Consider the following 20268-nt stretch of genomic DNA (forward strand, 5'->3'; position numbering starts at 1 on the left):
ATCCTGGAGTGAGGCTTCAGCCTTGCTTTCATGGAGGGATTTTCACGCAACCAGTAAGCCTCTAATGAAAGAGAGTTGGGTAGCAAGATTGCAAATATTCATTTAGGTAAACTTAAGAGAGCCATGAACTGTAGGCATATGGAAACTGCAATACTGAGCAGACTACTTGTATATTTAAAAGTTTAGATTTAAGGATTCAAAAGAATGCAGGTGCGTTTGACCATCACTAGAATCTGACCTTCAACCGTGTGCTAGGACTTCCCCCTAGAGGCAACTGTGTGGCATAAAAAAAACATGAATGTGTGTGGATTTTAATGTAAGGAGAACTACCACACTTTCCTTTCAAGAGGTTCTGAGCTTTTAGTTTGACTTCAGATTGTTACCCAGTGTACCAGTACATCCAAACAGGTAATTTAGTTGATTTGACTTCATTTTTTCTGCTCAAAAAGACTTTCTTACCTCTCAGAACAGGGCAATAGTTAAATCACTTTGCCTGTGTGACATAATTATTAGCATGGTTTCATCTCATTTAATTCTAGTAGAGATCATATCACCCTCTGTTAGTCTCCTCAAAAGTGTATTTGTCCTTGCCTCTGTAACTTTGTCAAATGTTGCTTGTGCTTACGATGGATTAACTAGTAACAAATTATGTTGGATTTTGGTCATATCTGATATGCTGAACCTCCATACTCCTTCTTTTAGATACTGATGGTTCTGCTTGATATTCTACAAATGTTATGCTCCACTTTATAAGGTGTAGCATGTGGTAGGAGTGAGGGGGTACTAACTAATATAGGGTAAAATGTAATGCAGACCTTTTTGGGTGATAGACATTGTTAACTTGAGTATGTGTCTGGTTATTTGACCACAACATAGCTGATTTGAAATATGCAACTACCTCACAGCCAGTGTTAGATAGGCTAAGTAAAAATGTCTTTCAATCAGAATTAGAATCAAGATCAAACTGCAAACAATTTCACCGTACCTTGTACAATGACAATAAATGATTCTGATTCAATGGATTAGTTGTAAAACTAAAATCATAAACTGGAATTGTCCCCTTTTTATGATCTATTGTAGTGTTTTTTTGCCCCTTATTGTAAATTGACCCTCTTTCAGGACGTTTAGTCCCCTTATTCAATATTATGAATAATGAATTTGTTTAAAATATCCCTTTAGGAATTTATTAGTCTTTCATCATGCTTACTCTCTCAGTAAGGAAGCTGAAGTTCTTTTATTGGTTGTTAATTTGCTGAATGAGACCTGATATCATGATAAGTTGATTCCACGTGTGCAGCCACTCATTTTCTCTGGATGCCAGTTGAAGGTACACTTTGAGTACATAAGTGTACATGAGTTCAACTGAGAAGTAGCCTATACTTAAATGTAGTGTACTACTGGCTCACCCAAAACTGTCCAAGAATTGAGTGGTGAACGACAGTCTCACCCTCAATGAATAATGCATATTAGATAGCAGATGTGGTACTTTCAGCAAGCTAGCTAACATTAGCATCCACTTGCTAACTACCATATTATTAAGAACTCAAGGATATTTCAGTCAAGAAAAGGGGATTTAAAGCAACATGTGCTCTTTTTCTTAAAATAAATATAACATGAAATACAACTTACATTAATAGTGAGCCATGAAATTTGACTATTGTCAAACATCTATCACTTGCTGTTTAAAACGGCTGAAAAAGAACAGAGACCACTGAACCATTGTCATTTCCTATTAGTGTATTATTTGGCATCATACTGTCCTGCTGTGATTAAGTGCGCTGTACTGCATTTTAGCATACTGCATAACAGCCATCTAACAGAGTGTGAATCGAGACACACTATCTTGTATTTTTGGCATCTTGCATGTTTCTACAGTACCACAGAAGTGACAAAGTAATAGACTTGTTTATTGCCTAACCTGGTACGTCTGGAAAACCTTGCGTAGACGGCGTTTGGGAGAGGGCAGACGCTTTGAAAAAAACTTCAAAGGTGATTGGAGGAACATTCTGTCTGTCACATCTTTATGGGCCAATCAGAGCAACAAAACACGGGATGTAGCTGTTAACCAGCTGCGCCTGCACCCCAACGGAGGAGTGAACTCCATAAAGAACTGCATAATGCAAAACATGGCAACTGTAGACATGTCAGTACACAACTTTTGTCGTTTTTGAAAAGAAAATAACTCAATGCTGTCCTTTGTTCTTCTTTTAATGAAGAAAAATTACGCTTTAGCGGCATCCACGCTAATGTCTTCCTACATAATTGTACTGGCCTCTTGTTAGTGCTTGCTTACGTCACGACTCCCCCGCGCCCGAAAGTATTGCCCCTTGATGCAGATTGGTCCTGTCACTTTCTAACCGGTCCCAAATGGTTCAGACAGGAGCTTTGCAAGATGGTTACTGGTTCCCACAGTTACCACCAGAAGTGAGCAGCGCAATCTACAATCTAACTGTTAAATGTCACTAATATTCCCAAGTTGACACTGCACCTTTAAGATGCTGATATGTTGTTGTTGCTACAACTTAACATTGAATTTGGTCTTTTTATGAGAGGGGTCTGGCTGCGGTCTGTTCATCTCTGATGGCCCCTCTCGCAGACTATTGATCTGAGATGCTATCTGTGTCAGAACAGAAATACACTCTAAAACTTTCTTGATAAAATCAAATTGAACTTGGATTATGGTTAGGGTGAGAATTAAGCTAAGGGATAAGATATCTAGAGTTAAAAGTGAAAAACCTGACCTGCAAAACCTAATTACAAGACACTTGATAAAGTTGAATACACAATCTTCTTACAGGAGAGAACCTTGTCTGCCATGAAAATACACAGCTAATGCAGCTAAGGCTAAAGCTAACGTAGGTAAAGTAGCTGAAGACTTTACACCTTTTACCGTTTTTTTTTTTTTCAGATATTATAAACCCATATTTTATTTACATAAAATAGCTACATAGCTAACGTAGCTAAAGCTATTAAAGCTATGTTTGGGATTTAAGCTTTTGCTATGTTTGATAAAAGCTAATAAAGTTAGATACATTATCTTTATTGCCTACGTATCTATTGTAGCTACATTAGCACTAGGTGCATTTACTAAAGCTAATGTAGCTACATTGGCTTATGTTGTGATGTGATCTACATAGTAAGTGTAGCTACATTAGCTTTAGTTAAAGCTAATGAAGCTATAGCAAGCCACTGTTGAATGTTATTTAATCGTGACTAATCGAAATTAATCCACAGCAACCCTGTGATTAATCTGATTAAAAATTTTAATCATTTGACAGAACTAATAATAATTCTAAGAAAAGATCTAGCACTGGTATTTAGGGGTGTCAACGACTAAGGTTTTTCATAGTCGAATCTGATTCGTCAGATTTTGCCTATAGTAGACTAATAGTCGAACAGCGTTTCTGCTAGACTTTTTTTTGTCCCCGGACCAGCAGTCCCGGACTTCTGGACATTTGCTTTAACATTAAAACTCAAAAATCTCTCTTATTTTTTGTGTAAGTGGTTAAAGTATCAAAATGAAAGCTGTGCGCTTTTCCTTACACACGCAGTCAGTTACACAATATACGCCCACACTCATAAACAACAACAGTTAGCTTCACATCAGCACCGTTAGCCTGTTAGCTCACTGGCCGCTACTATAAATTAGCAGCTTACAACAGCCAAATACCATCCTCCAGCGACAACATCTACGCATCCAAACACATAACAAAAGTGCTCTCTTAACTGGACACCGCGTTAGAACTCTACATTTCAAATGAAGAATGAGTCTTACCATCAGTTGCTAATATCAGTCCTCATGATGACAGCTGTAACCTCTGCTAAAGCTGGAAATCCAACCATCCAGGTTTATTTGGACTAGTCCCGAAAAGACAAAACCTCCACAGCGAGTTCGGTCCAGTCCTCCTCTCATTAACCGCTTATCCAAGACTGCTTCTGCTAATTAGCTGGCGTAGACCCCTCTCTCTCTGCTGCTGCACCGCTGTTTCAGCCGCTCAGCTAAAGTTCCCTTCCTTTCAGCCTCTCCATTACTCCATACCGCTGATGATATTAAGCGTTTTGTTAACCAGGAAAACCTCACTTAGATTAAAATTCTGTTGTAGGAGAAAGTTCTGGTCAAACTTTCCCACTTTCCCTGCATAGTCCCCAGCGATACTGAGCTTGCGCAGAGAGATAGGCTTGCTTTGAAGTCATCGTGCATACATAATTAGCCATGTGCTTGCCGTCTGAGGTGATAAGCAACCCCAGCACCGCAGGACAGTGGGTGGGGTCTGATTTGACTATGAGGCTCATAGTCCAATTAGACTCCTCCGAAGCGAATCGTCGAATCGCCGACTATTCCAGGTCACCCCTACTGGTATCTGAAAAACCCAACTGATAAACAACCCTGCAGAGGCCACAGCCGTTGACCCATTGGTTGCAGGTTTGTTTTGTGCATGTCTACGCCCATTCTCTTCCCCTTTGACTGTCCTATCGAAAACAAAGGCATAAAGCCATGGAAACTGTAAATAATGTGTCTATGTTTGTTATTTTAGCATGACAACTTTTGATTATTAGGATCAAACACAAATTCACAAAACAAAATTTGACACATTGAGCATGCTTACATGATAATGCTAAAAAGCTGACATGAAGCAATGTTTTCTGAGTTCCTCATTTTGGCATGTCAGCATGCTTACTTTTGGTAATAAGCACCAAACAAACAAAAAAGAAATCATAAACCTAACATTTAACAGATACGACTATTTGAAATTACTGTAGCACTTAATAAAAAGCCTTGGACGTCCTCTGGATACATCTTGAATATAATCAAATCTCATGAAGTTTCTGACTGAAAAATGTTTAAGTCAAAAATGGTCAAAGTTTGATTCATATCAACCTGTCTCGAATTCAAATGGAAAAAACCGACAGTGTGATCAAAAAGCACAAGACTTAGCAGAAGCAATAGGATTGGTTTAAATTTTAATGGTTATTATACAAGTTTTCCAAAGGAAAAGAAAACATTGAAACAAGAGGCAAGTGAACCCCCACTTTCAAACCAAAACTACAACAGCATCAGCTAACAAAATGGATATTGCTATTACACTGTACCCAACAAATACTGAGTGAGGGCATCATAACGATAAGACATAAAAGTGTTTCTTGTCTAAAATATACTTGAGCACCTAAGGTTCAAACCATGAGAAGGTGTCGCTTATACTCTATCTGACGAGGGAGTTGGAGGTGCAAAGATGTCAAATCCATTCTTCAGTTTTTGGTCTGTGGTGTAATATATACTCTATATTTTATCAAATAATAAAGATCTTCTCAAATAAACAAAATCAAGGGACAAATTACAATATTCTGTTTGGGTCTTCAAACTAGAAAAACTACTAAAAGGTCAGGTTCATGACACACGATGGTTTAATTATCCTCATTTAAACCAGCGCCCATCCATTCTGCTCAATGCCCTGTGATTGCAATGATACGCAGGGACTCCACTACAATATAAAATTGTAGTTTTGCAAATCCAAATATAGTCTCTTTTTGGTTTCAAGTAAGAGCGAAAAATAATATTCATAATCAATTTAAGTCTGGAGCAAGCAAACATACCAACAAATATCTTATTTACAATATCATTGTATTTACATCAGAGGATACTGAGGGGTGGTCTGTTAGAATTCAAAGTTCATGTTAACTCGTGTTTTGAAAAATGTAACAGGGAGTACAATGCACAATGCAAGGTTCTTTTCTTTAAAAAGTGCAATTCTTTTTCTTAAAGTAAAAAAATATATATCCATATTTTGTATATGTAGAAATGTTGTTCATATAAACAGCATTTGTTGATTAAAGAGCCCTAAAACCAGTGACTAAAAATGAATGCTTTCTTTTGATAGGCAGCAAATGATCATAGAATATAAATTATGTTACAATACTCAATAGAAAATCAGAAGTACCGCATTTAAACAAAAACAGAAAGCTATCGAAGTTTTTTTTTGTCTTTAAAGAGGGCATTTGCAGACGTTTTCGCACTAATGTGGGCAAGAATATTTGCTTTTTATCACATGGTTTGGCTGAAAACAAAACATTACAGGAAAACAATGGTCAAACAACTAATAAAGTTGCATCATAATATTAAAAAGTAACACTTTCATAAAATATCTAAGCATAAAACAGTGGTGGACCTGAAGGTAGCCCACATAACCTCCAATACTTCAGGTTTATAAAATACAAAAGGTAGACAAGCTGGTATACATGCGTACATGTTTGTATATGGATGTTTTTTTCTTGCCTGTGGAATAACAGTGCTGCGCAAGCAATATTTCTCAAAAGTACATCCTCTACACAGTTATAAAAAGCAAGCTGATATTAAAAGTAAATAGTGGTAAACTGGTGTCTCTTGTTTCCAGTGGTCTGCAATGACACCTTTGAGTGTACCAATATTTTGTGGCACCAAGAGTTTCATTATCTGCTTTTGTTTCACCAGCCGCAACATGTTTCTTCCCTTCATATTCAAGTAGTGTTGTGTGGCTATATTTGCACATCTTAGAATAGCTTATACCAAAATAAAATCCTTGGACAGCGTCAGGTGTCTTACTGAGGGCTCTGACGTCACTGGAGAGATGAGTTCATCACTGAAGAAGCCTTTCTTAGTGTCACGCTCTGCAACATGCTCAGACATCATGCTACTTTCCAGTTCATTTTATTATACTCATATATTGTCATAATAATATCGATTTATATCATATCATATTATATATGACAGTTTTTCCTCTAGAAAACTGACAAAGCATTTTGCTGAGTGTCTTTCTCCCTAACAGGAGGAGCAACAAAGTCCTTAACCATGCTCCTTGTAACTGAGTCTTTTTTCCACTTGTGAATGTGCAACTCTAGGATTTATTGGTGTGCTGTGTGGTCTGTTTCTGTGCGTCAGTGTTTGCGTCTTCTGGGTCTCCAGGGTGGCTGCTGTCAGTCTGCAGGGCCAGCTGTGTTTGCAGGTCCTTAACAATGCTCTCCAGGCTCTGCCGAGCTTCTCTCTCCTGCTGAAGCTCCTGTCTCAGCTGCTCACGATCGGCCTCTGCCTGTTGTAGCTGCATGTGTAACTCTTCAATCTGCACAAAAAACAGACAAAAGTTTGTATCATTGAAAAGTCACAAGCCAAAAACAAACTGCTATTGGTTTTGTCAATTACAGGATAACAGGTGATTTCTGACCTGAGTGGAGTATTTAACCCGGAGACGTTCAGCCTCACAGCCTTTGTCACAAACTCGCAGTTGTCTTTCTCTCTCCAACTCCCTCTTCAGTCGCCCACAAGACTCCTCTGCATCCCTCATCTTCCTCTCCCAATCCACACGAAGGCGTTCAATCTCCTTTCGCAGGTTTCGTTTGGCTTCGATGGCCTCACGAAGACGGCCTTTCTTTGCCACCTTCACAAACTCCAATTCCTGTAGAAACATTAGAAGATTCATTTCATGTTTCAAACTTTTGAAATGTGTGCCATTTCATTCTTTTCATACAGTGGATCACAAGGACAGGATTCAATACCTGCTGAAGGCTCCGTTTAGCTTGCACAGCAGACGCCAGTTTCTCCTCCTGCTTCACTCGAATTCTGATAATCTCCTGTAGTACTTTTTCCCTGGCCTCTTTGGTATCCATGCCTCCATAAAGCATCTGCCTCAGGGTATCCATCTCAGGGCAAAGGCTCCCTGACAGCCAGGCAGGTCCCTCTTGAGGTCGAGTAATGCTCTGAGGGGTCAGAGTTTGTGAAACACTGGTAGAGGCCGATGGAGGAGAAGCCACAGAGGGAGCTGGCACTGGACCTGGGGGAGACAGTTTTAATGTTAACAAGACAAGAATGCTGTTTGGTTCTCAAAAACTGTTATCTTGACAAGAAAGCAACAACAGAAGCAGAACTTGAGAACTTGGATACTTTCCATTGACCTCATTTTCCCCAGCTCTTTGTCCCACACCCCCCCACAGCCCTGCCATGAGAAATCAAGTACCCATTCACTGACATCATCTGTCACGCTCTGTTTTGCAGTTATTCAAGTGAAATCAACAATTTCATCATTACTTTTTATTATCAAACCTGTATACTGATACTTTTGACTTTATTTTAAGCTGTTTGAAAGGTGTATAGGCAGCATTAGCTAAAGGTTTTAATTATTCATTTATAAGGTTAAGCTCTATCAGTTTTCACTGTTTCATTTCTTCAAGCATTACTTTTTGTTCTCAACACTTAAACATTCTGACAAACTTTAGAACAGTATATTCAAGTTTTAATTCAGTACTATTGAGTTTCATCCAATGACTATTGGAGTTTCATCTACCTATCTATCTATCTATCTATCTATCTATCTATCTATCTATCTATCTATCTGTCTGTCTGTCTGTCTGTCTGTCTGTCTATCTATCTATCTATCTATCACAATCAATTGATCAATCTAGGTGTTTAATCTGTTCATGACTTTTAGCTAAAAGTTTCATCTTTTTATCCAGAGACCTCAGGGGGGCGCTGGACCCTGTCTGCTCTGACATTGACAAAATTATATGTACATACATTTTTTTATGTGATTAAGAAAAATAATATACATAAGGGCCAACCTAAAATATTAAAAAATGAAGAGAATCTGTTCATTTTGAGCAGAAAAGTCAAAATTCTCAGGGAATAAAAACACATTTTTGAGATTTTAAAGTCATATATATTGACAAGTTAACAAACTCAGAAAATCAGAGTTTAGAAAGTCGGAAATTTACAAGACACAGTTTAAAATTTCCGAATTAAAAAAGATTTAAATTATGGCATTAGAAACTCAAAACATTCAAGTATTAATATTGTAAATTAACAACAGTGTAAAGTTAAAAAAAAAAATACATGAAACCAAACTGAAAACAGTGGTTTTAACTGTTCTACCTCATAATCTAAAAAGTTAGAAGTTTTGGGTTCCGTACATTTCCGACTTATAAAGTCTGAAATTCTTGAATATTAAAAGATCCTCTGTAATTTTTCTTGAGTGGCCCTTATATATCATCGTAATCATGGATATTTTACATAGATCTTTTGTCAAAAACAAGTGTACTATGTAGGCCTATTATGTAGGAACTTTGTCATCAAAAACGATTAAAACTTTTTCCAAGTGGGTCCTGGGGGGGCTTAGCCTTTCTTAGAAAGGAGTAGGGGGGCCCTAAGGAAAAAAGGTTGGGTCTACAACATAATAACTGTGCCTATAATTTTATTTTTTTCTATTCCTGTCACTGAACACCAGGTGGCAGAGTTGCACAGGAATCCCCCTAAAGCAGCTCTGCTGTGGCTCATTTCCAGGGGGGGCTTACTGCGTACAAGTTAGGAGTGTAAAATCCGTGTCTTGCATTGGCTGACTGTTGAAGAGTTACAATTTCCTGTTTTGTGGATTATTCCAAATGTCAGATAATGTTGGCACTCACGATCGTCACAGTCATCCACATCAATCTCTCCATCTGTGTCCATGTCGTCTGGTCTGTTGGCTGTACTGGACTGTGCTGGTTTCACTGCAGGTTGTGCATCTCCATTAGGCAGTTCCTGTGGCGGCCTGGAAATGGCTGAAGGCCCTCTGCCAGGAGCATTACTGTCCCTGGGATGGACAGGAGGGGCCAGAGGAGCAAGTGTCAGATTGGGAGCTGCCAAAGTCTCATGGCTCTTTGAGTAGGACCTGAAGTAATGCGGGTACATTTGAAGGATTTAGTAGGTTAATTGAACAAATAATTTATGTTTTTTTTTTTCATTTTATGACTTGATGTCTCACCTCTCCACTTCAGTTTGAGCAGCTGGTTTCTCTTTTTCTACTGATTTAGGAGACCAGGGGCGGAAAGCAGAGGGCCTCTGTTTCAACTGGACCTGCTTCAGATCCTGGAACAGCAAACAGAAAACAAGTCTCCATAAATCCTCTCTTAACCACCAGTTTAATATGAAACCATCCGTGAAGAACATACTCAAAGGCCCTTCCTCACGTCACAAGGCTGGATGATAAGAGGTTAAACATAGATTACAATGCAATGATTCAAAAGGACATGGCTTTGATGTCACCCTTTTTTACTCTTGAGCTCAACAGAAAATCATTTCACTAATAAAAAGTAATCACAGCAAACAAACCTTGTGTGCAGACTTTGACTGGGATTGTAACCAGTCAGGTTTCCGGTCTTTGTCGGCTGATGGACACTGTAGTTTGTCAAATTTGGATCTCTTGGCTGGAGCTGGGCTGGGCGACTAAAGAAAGATGAGACAACAGACAGTTAATCATCGCAGTCCTTGCAGTGATAAAGTACAGATATTATATCATGGTGTATAGTGGATATTTCAAGAGCCCATAACTTCTAAAAATGCTCCTGTGTGACAGTAAAAACCATTACTCATAAGCAGTGTGTGTATTTATCTGAACATGACATGTCTTTTTTAGGATTCCATGAAAGAGAAATAAAAGTTGGGAATTCATTTAAAGAAGTAACAGAGTGACACGGAGGATAGAAGATGCATCTGTGTAAGCATTCAGCTGCTCAGCTTGGCATGTCTGCATGTTCGTGTGTGGTGCGTGTGTGTGTTGTGGGTGTGTGTGAGCAGGGCTTTGAGCTGAGCAGACACTCAAGCTGGTCTGGCTGGCAGCCAGCAGGGCTACATTGCTCCCTGCCAGGCAGAAGAGGCGCCATCAGGTGGAGCAGATCGACTGCCTGAACCACAGAAATATTGCAATATAGAGACAGAGAGGGGAGACAAATTAAAGTAATTGCACTCACATCTGACAGACAATTGAGTTGAAGTGTTCGGAGAGGGTTTGCATGTTAACACAGAGCCACAGACACATGAAATGTTGGAAGGAGACGGTGCTCAGAAAACCCAAGGAGGGAAGCATCTGCCTTGTTAAGAGCCATAAAATACTAAATCTCCTTAGCCCAAGTTGTATTTTATTGTCTGTGTGAGTGGAAGCTGCAGAGCATGTGGCTAACCTTCTCAGCCCTCAGGTCTGCACTTGTCAGAGGGGGGATATGTTTACCTGGGCAGACACAGAGGCCAGCACAGACCTGCCTGCTACTCTCTTACTCACTACTATGATATTCTGCCTGCAGGAATGGCAAACACTCCCATCTCCACCTCGTCTGTGTGTGCGATTCAAGACAAACGATTACTCTGTCTACCTACAGAAACCTCAATGGAGAGCACTCCTCAGGGGTTGCGGGTAGTTGTGAAATCTTATTCGCAGTTCTATGTAATCACATCAGGATAAAAATTAATGACAAACCTTATTTAGCATTAATCGAGAAGCCCGCCTGGTAATGAATCATGTCTCACAGCTTCTCAACACGAAGCCAGGCTCTGCATGAGTCTGTGCCTGTGTGTGCACATGCTGCTTTAAGTGGGTGTTGGTGGGTGGGTGATGGTGTAGACATGGGTATGTGTGTGTCAAGTGTTAGTCAGGTCTGGCGCTGTGTACCTGAAACATAGAAACCAAAATCTGCTGCAGGGCTGAAGGAAATCTGCGTCAGAGATGACAGAAAAGTCTACCAAAGATTTAATGATCATTTTAGTTAAACTGTTAGGGTTATTTATGAGATTAAATTACTTGTAAATGCCCAAGTTCAAGCTTCATTACTGTGGAAACATCTTTAATATAATTGTAAAAATAATCACAGTATTGGGAGGGTTTAGTAATTTGGAGCCCCCAGGCAAATATGGTCCCTCCCTGTTTAAATTTAAGCAATCACAGTGGGAAAAAAATTTACTATTTTAATTTTCTGGTTCCATGGCAGAGATCAGCAGGACATAACTACATCTGAAAAAACACCCAACAATGCTTTATCAGCTCTAAGAGCATCATAACTTAAACTCACCACATTGGAATATTTCACATCCTTAAGCAAGGTGTATCATATGAAAATAAAAAATTCACTCTCACTGCTGGTGCAATATCCATTCTTCTGCCAGAAATCACCGACTCATTGTTTCAGCATGTCTGTAGGGATCTACCTGACTAAAGCCTGCTTGATATGAAGACATTTTGGGATTATTCAGGGGCTACTGTTGACTAATGGTAAAATAGCCTTGGATTATATTTCGGTTTGGACTGCTTAGCAGGCCAATAAGCATTTTATAGAGGCGTGTTAAGGCTCTGGTTTATTCATCCACACATTTTCAACACTGCTGATCCTGTTTGTGGATGCAAGGGGCTGTAGCCTATCCCAGCTGTCATTGGACAAGAGGTGGGGTACATCCTGACATAAAGAGACAAACCAGGCACACCCACACCTACATCCAAGTTGGAGTCACCAATTACGAGTGGTGGGGGGAGGAAGCCCAGATAGAACATGCAAACCCAGGGAAGTGAACCAGGCACCTTCTTGTTGAGAGGCAACAGCGCTAACCCATCTCCGGGTTATTGTGATCATAATTTCCCAAGTTTTATTTACTTTTTCCTCATCTTACCCTTTCATATAAACCCCAAATCTGTAGAGGAAGCATTGCTTTTCAAACTAAACAAACACATTAACATTTTAAACTTCATTTGTATATCCTCTGCTGATAAGAATCCTAAAAAATGGTCTTAGGCCAAGCTCTGTTCTGTCACCTTTCAAGGCCTTAACAGTGATTTAGCTCAGCAAATTTGCAAAACAGAACAATTTTATAGTCTAGTCAGTTATTGAACGTTGTAAAAAACACTCTCACTCAATTTAGTTTAGCATGATGTTAAGTATTTTACATCATTAGTATTGGTATTATTATGGCCAGAGCACCTACTGAAACTATGAAAATATTATTAGTAGTATTTTCACTATTATTAAGGCATATAAATTGCTAATTTGGGGGCTTTAACATGCCTGAAAACTCATCGAAATTTGCTTAAAGTTCAAACATTCTAGTCACTATAGTAATAATTGTAAAAATAATTGTAATAATAATATTATATTATAATCATATTATTATTCATATTACTGTAATAGTAATAATAATTATTGTACTTGTAATAATAATAGTAATAATAAATAATGATGATGAAAATAATGATGATCATAATAATAATAATAATAATACTAATAATAAAAGTAGTAATAGTTATAGTAGATAATAACAGTGGTTGTTGTAATAGTAATAAAAAATAATGATGGTCATAAAAATAATAGGCAAACTAGAAAAGGTATTAAGGCAAAATAACAGTTAATAAAAAAAATTCCTAGATATTAATGCCAAATTTCAACAAGTTGAAGTCTGGTGTTTTGTGTTCATATGTGACTAAACAATATGGCATCATCTCATTGTTAGTCTGCCTCGTCTTCAACTGTTTGCTTTATGAGATATATAGAGAATATGTCTGTCTGGACGCTCCCCTCACGTCTCCATGACTCACAGATATCTTTACCTGTCTAACCAGTAGCCACATTACACACACCCAGTCACACACACTCACACACACACACACAGCGTGCTGTTTGCTTTAGCTTCTGTAGGTTAAGTCTTTTAACCCAGACCTCCCACTGACTCCGTCCCGCTCAGCAGTAGTGACTCGACCCCTCACCTGCCTGACTCAAGGCTGGCGGTTTTTGAGGAGCCACTGCTCTGCTGTAATCAGACTCTGTAATTACTGACATGACTGTTGTTTTCCCGACAAAGGATGTCTGCCTGTCTGGTACTATTTCTACCCTGAGGTTTGCAGCTCCAGGAAGGCAATGAGTGCTAGACATAATAGAGTCAGAAAACAGACACTCCCAGACACCACAAGGGACCTGCTGGCTAAATCTGACACTGACCTCACAGGAGAGCAGCCGCACGGGCTTAACTCAGCACCACATCATAGACATAGCATGGCCCAGGAGTCATAACACCCTTCTGCACATCCTACTGCTTAGCGGGTCCCACTGAGCCAGATGATAGGACATCCCTCTCTCCCCCTCTCTCTCGCTGCTAAGAGAGGGAGACTTCCTCTGAGGAGTTTGCTTTGGCCCGCTCCCCTGTGGGAACTCAGACTTGAGTGGGAGGGTGGTGGGCCAGGGGAGCGGGACCACAGAGGAAGCACTGAGCTGAAGGAATGTATACTTGAAGGCCAAGTACAGCCTCTCCTTTAAGACTCCATTGAAGCATTGCCCTTTTCAACTCGCTATTGTATGATATTTCTTTGAGGCGCTGTAATGAGGGAGCTTTTCAAAGCAAACCTGTAGGCTAAACAGGGTCTAATAGCAGCTGGGCAGGAGTAGAGCTGCTTTATTTTTTAATTAGGCCCATATAATGGCACGGTAATACTGGGATAAGCCCCTGCTATTTTCATGCTAGCACAGCAGATAATCACAGAGAAACACAGCACATTGTAAACATATCAATATCTGTGCTAAAAGCAAAACATTTGACCTGCTTGAAGAATAATTGGTCAATACGGTGCTAACTGGAGCATGATGGCAACTGAACTGTTATTTCTCTTGAACATGAAGCTAATCAACAATATTTGTTTATTGAACTTTACTCTATTTAACCTCAATCACCACAGATGTTTCAAAGCATAGGAGGAAGATGACTCAATGTGGAGGATCTCCACTCAGTCCTCAGACGGCTATTTTTTTGGTTTTGTCAGACATTTTGTCACAACTAAGAGTTAACCTTGGAGGAGTAGTGACACATCAGGAAGGACAGTTTTCCTCCTGAAGCATTATGGGAAGACTTAAATCACTGACCTGTCGGTTAGGGCTCATATTGACAATAATCTAGCTTACTAGGCTGCAGCATTTTTTAACTGCCGTGCTTTTCAATGCCACGTTTCCCTCAAAAACCAATCACAAAAAAGAAGCTGTACTTCTGATACCAGATTTATCATAAGAGATACATAGAGAGAATCATTTTCTGGAACTTCTGCTAATACCAGGACATGATTTTTAAATGACTTTACATTATCTTCATATTTTCTGAGTTACATTTTCTTAAATCATGGAAAATACAAATAGCAGTTTCAAACGTACCTACTGGTCACTACTGAGGGAAGCTGAAGTCAGCCTTTGTAACCTAGAAACACAGTAAACACTGGAGCAGTGACTGTTAGCTAGCTCAGACAAACTTCCACCCTATGGAGCTCAACAGCGTGGTTCCGGAAGTTAAATCCTATCCATTTTCTCCACAGTAGATTTGATTATTAGTCATTAATGTTAAAAATATCAAAGTTAGATTTACTATGAGCCTGAGTGAGGAACAGAGGTATGTGTGTCTGTTGAAGACATAAGTGGGCAAGATAGTAACCTCTTTTTATCAACCTCTAGACAAGAAAAACATAATTTAGTCAAGATCCCAGCAATATGTAAGAGGAATAGGGCCACTGGAAAGAAAAACTGAGATGAAACTTTGTTTTTATTTGTGAGAAAAAATTCAGAATTCTGACTGTTATCTCAGAAATCGGACTTTTGTCTCACAAGTAAAAAAAAAAAAAAAAAAAAATTTGTCTCAATATTTTTTTTCAGTAGCCCTAAACCTCTTCTGTACAGCTAAAATACTACAATACCAACAATCCTTGAGTGTGACAGCCAAATCTCTGACTGGTGGGGACTACACAGTTACCATGGAAATTTCTAACAAGCCTGCCAAGGCTGTTGACTGTTGACAACAAGACATTGGTATATTACATTATCTTTTCAAATGTTAACACTACAATAAAGATATGTGTAGAAAGGAGGTGCATGTATCGTTTGAAAGCTTTAAAAGCTATCATTAACAAAGAAACGAATGAATTGCAATGGATTATGGGACACATAGTCCCTTCCTCCTTGTAAAGAAATATGCACAGAGTCTTTGCCTTTTTCTCCGTTTTCGTATGCCGTTATTGCACCAAATCAGAAGTTTTACTGCCATGAGTGCTCAGGTAGCTTGACAACTTGGTTCATGTATTAAAAGCATTGTAATAAGAATTTTTCGAAATGTCAAAAGGGATTTTGAATGGCGAATTTACTTCCAGAACTAGAGTCACTGAAAAAGTCGGCAGGCACTGTTGAGCTCTATTTGTGTTTTGTTTCAGCGACGAGATTTTTGGGTCTGCCCCGCTGCCTGCTGTGCCCTGAATCAGTGCCCTGCTTCGAACTGAATTACCAACCCCCCAACATCTACCTGTAGATTCCAACCATGGGGATTTACGAAGTTATCTCATCACTCCTCGAATGCTGCAAGCAAAATAAATCTGCAAGGAGCTCTGGGGTTGGAGCCTACGGTAAACACAAACGATGTTCTGCTGCTGTAATAAATGTTTTAACCATAACAGCTGTCTGACTGAACCAAGGTTGTCGCCACGGCACATTTGTCAAGGTCCCTGAAACAGTTAACATTATGGCATGAGTTTTTGTGCTCCCTAAGCAAAATGACTTCATATAATAGCTGTAAAAAACTATTATAATCATCAATTGAACATTAACCTAGTATAAAAACCCTTATGTTGGCCAGACACCGACATTAGTTACTGTAAGCTACAATCAGAAAGGCTAAAGAAATTAGCATTAGGATCATAAGATGTCAAACTCAGGGGATAGAGGTGCTGATGAAATTACCCATGCTAGCTGTTTTTGTCCTGTTTCCACTATCTGTGTTAACTTAAGCCAAACAGCTGCTAATCTACAGCTTCATATTTATCATACAGCAATGACACCATGGTGTTCATCCCCTTAACAAGAAATCTAACATGCACACTCTTTTTCCACCCTCTTCTTCCTCTTTGTAATCTATTTAATATGCTCTAGGCTGAGTTAGAAGTTAAATTAAATTGTCGAGGAATAAAACATGGTGGAGCACTCATCTGGCGAGACAAAAATAGTTCCCCCAGCTGAACTTCCTCGGGCAACAGTCATACAATACCAATGCATGCTGCATGATAGCATGGCATTAAGAAAAGTGCACAGCAACAAGACACAACAGTTTCAGATTACGGCCTCCTTTCCCGTCCTAAAGCCCTGAATGTAATCCTCAGATCGACATGTGCTTAGTGGGGCGCTGTCTCACTCAAGGGCACAGCAACTGGCAAGGCTCGCTTGGGTAACGGCCTTAGTTGGAAGTGAGAGAATACTAGTTTGAGTAATACGATGCCCGTAGTTTGGTGTTGATGTTCACAGGGATGCCTCCAAGCTTTCTATTCAACTCTCGCTGCACAAATTGTACGACGGCCATGTGATTTATATAAAGCTCTGTGGTCACCTCGTAACAGCTGGGGGAAAATTATTGGTGGCTGCCCAGAATATCCCTGAAACTCCATCCCTACTCCACACAGATACAGCTCAAGATCTCATTTCCCCTCGCTAAATCTTAGCTTTATTTTTCAGTTGATTCTGTCTCCATCTATACTGAAGATATATGTAGCTAATCCGAGCCCTGAGTGTATGGACACACAAAGAGAGCTGCAGGGCTTGGCATAAGGCCGGCATTACAGTAAAGCTTATTGGATTGTCCTAATTGTCCTTAGGATTGGAACTTGATGAGAGCTGAGGCGAACGCAGGTCGAGCTGCTGTCTCTAAAGGTGGAAAATGTCTCATCAGGTCTACACGACTTCACACGTATGGCTTTAAGACATGTAACTAAAGCAGAACTCAGTGTTTGGTAACCATTTACACAGAAAACTATGTTGGGGAAATACTTAGACAAGAGCTTTCATACATTTTGCAAACATTTAACTGCAACTTGCATTTTATTAATTCACTTTCTTTCATATTTGTATATTGTTAATTCAAATCAATTGCCATTTCTTGATGGTTTTGTTTCTATGATATTATTTTTTTAATGTGAATGAATAGAAATGATGAATCTTGTACAGAATATGAAGGCTTCTGTCACAAATTTGACAAGACTTGCTTTCAAAGCTGCAGAAACTTGAAAATGCATAATGAAGGTTTTTTTTTTTTTTAGGCAAAAATATTCTCTTTTACTTAAGATCATGTACTTAAAATTTGTAGGTTTAGAATCCATACATTTTATTTTACTCTGTTTTTTCCTGAGATAGTGAATAAACTTTAGAGGGTTTTTTTCTATAGGCAGTTTTGCCATTAGAAAAAATTAGGTAAATGCCTAGGGTCTAATCCTTTAAGGCCCCAAATGTAGGGATGCACAATATTGGATTTTTGCCAATATCCAATATGGCAATACTCACTAATTCATTTTAGCTGATACTGTTATCCATTCTGATATTTAAATGTAGCTCAGACCTAAAACTTCAGCTCTTAACAGACACTTTTTAAAGTTTAAGGGTTAACAACTTATCAAATTCCAGCCCTTAGAAAATACTGTTAAGTTAAAGGAATGATAATGAATGACGAAAAAGACTTCAGCTGATGTATGATCAGGACTAAAAACTCCACAAATTTATTAAAGTAAAACAGATTTATCGGTTGTGTTCTCTGGGCTTCCAGAGGTAAGAGCAATATAACTAAAACCACCTGCATTACTAGGGTTGCACAATAATCTCAACACAATATTAGCATTGGCAAATAATAAATGATAAATAAAGGGGGTCACATTTTCCCATGCCTCTGGTAATATGCATCCAGAGCACAATTGGGGATTTGTCAATTCTGCCTGATGGTGCCTCCAAGGAGCGTACTCGCCACATCTATGCCTTACTTCTGCTTAAGTTTTTGACCTGAATGTGCCTAAGTGTTCTGCAAAGTACTGTACGTTAAATGAGTTTGACCTTTGTGATGGTCATGCTGAGTTGGGTCTGTTTTAGTTCCTGTTACTCAAAGCTAACACCCTGATTTTTAGGAAAATCTTGGAAAATAGTAAATTTATTGTTGTCTTATAAGATTCCACATCACTGATTATTCTTTGTATTTTATTTTGGCCTCCAGTTTGAAGGTCATATATAAATTTGTAAGACTGAATCTGCAGGTTGGACAGCATTTGAAGTGCAGATATCCCGCATATGTAAGATTCTGTGTGTGATTCATTTCACACAAAGCAACAATACATCATGCCCAAATGCAAACTACACCTATTAATCCACATTTAATCTTTTAATGACATGTTTCATTTCTGGCCTCTGCATCATGAAAAAAACCTGTTTCTGACTGACATGCGTTTCCTGCGTCTGCATGAAAAGAGATCTTCTCAGCGGTGAGAGCAAACAAAAAGGAAGATTACTGTACTATTGCACGGCGAGGAATGAATTCCACTTCAGGCCCAAACACGGCAACCATAACAACCTGAACATGCCCGCCTGCCTTTTTCATGATGACAGTGGAGTCCATCTCTCTCCTCTTCCTCATATGACGACCTCCCAGCATAGAGAACTAATAAGTTATTTCAACAGACACAGAAACCCGAGAGCAAAAGACACGCAACAGATATCCCAGCAGATTATACATTATTAGCATGAGCATGTTTGGTATGGTTGTGAGGCAAAGATATCTTAGGAAATGAAACGTGCTCTCTATTTGGTGTATTTATGGAAGCACATGGCGCCAAATTCAGCAGATAGTTTGTCTGAGCCCCCCTGCTTCACTGTCGAAATACGAGAATTTCACATCAGACTGCTGCAGGATCCGAGCGAAGACACAAGGCTGTGTCTGCAGACCAATAAACACAGACTCACAAACTCTCCTCACACACAATGCTTTCATGCTTCCATTCACATTTAGCACACTTCTAATGTAGGAGCAGCTGCAGCGCTAACCAGGAGGCTGGAGGGGATGAAAGTTAACGAGAAAGGCAGACAAAGAGAAAAGACGTGCAGCTGACCCATGTTTATTATGATGTTTAATTTAGTGTTACTCAATGGTTACATTTCATCTCACTCTAAATGTATTCATGAGACTTTCAGGAACATTATGAAGAGGAAAAGAAGTCTGGACATTGTGAGAAAATTACAGAAGCTCTTCCTGCTCAGGTTTTGCTTGAAACTATCTTTCTTCTCTCTTTTTGATTAAAAAACAAGCTCAGCCTGGGAGGTCTGAGCTGCAGCAAGCACAGAAACAAAAAGCAGCAATTTAGAATCTGCCTTTAAATTGAAACTAAAAAAAAAAGTCAGGTGTCAAAAATGATGCTACAAAAGTGCTCTTAACATCTGAAACTACATTCATCTTGATGCTGTTTTCTCAGTTCACCCACAGAAGAGTCTGAAGGCCAACTGTTACATGTCCCCGTGTCATCCTGCAGCAGTGTTTGACCATGTTTGTGGCGCTGCATCCTCCTGTCTTTCATATATGTGCGTGCCTTCACACAACTTGATCTCCACTCTGCAGCAGTGCCAACACCATCTTTGCCATGCAAGCTTAATCCCTTGGCATTACATCGACAGACTGTCTGATGCACTGTAGACATG

At 39.2% G+C, this 20268-nt stretch overlaps 1 protein-coding gene across 1 annotated transcript in view; it reads right to left on the reverse strand.

Annotated features, from left to right (window-relative positions):
• Positions 1 to 4965: 4965 nt before the first annotated feature.
• Positions 4966 to 20268, reverse strand: part of skib (v-ski avian sarcoma viral oncogene homolog b) — a 49469-nt gene continuing 34166 nt past the window's right edge. The window contains exons 2-7 of the mRNA XM_041783981.1: positions 10109 to 10222; positions 9762 to 9865; positions 9424 to 9668; positions 7525 to 7799; positions 7194 to 7424; positions 4966 to 7091 (exon numbers count right to left, since the gene is read on the reverse strand). Coding sequence (XP_041639915.1) covers positions 6870 to 7091; positions 7194 to 7424; positions 7525 to 7799; positions 9424 to 9668; positions 9762 to 9865; positions 10109 to 10222 — 1191 coding nt within the window. The 3' untranslated portion in view covers positions 4966 to 6869. The remainder of the gene's footprint in view (positions 7092 to 7193; positions 7425 to 7524; positions 7800 to 9423; positions 9669 to 9761; positions 9866 to 10108; positions 10223 to 20268) is intronic.

This window comes from Cheilinus undulatus, linkage group 3, assembly GCF_018320785.1.
Source record: "Cheilinus undulatus linkage group 3, ASM1832078v1, whole genome shotgun sequence".
NCBI lineage: Eukaryota > Metazoa > Chordata > Actinopteri > Labriformes > Labridae > Cheilinus > Cheilinus undulatus.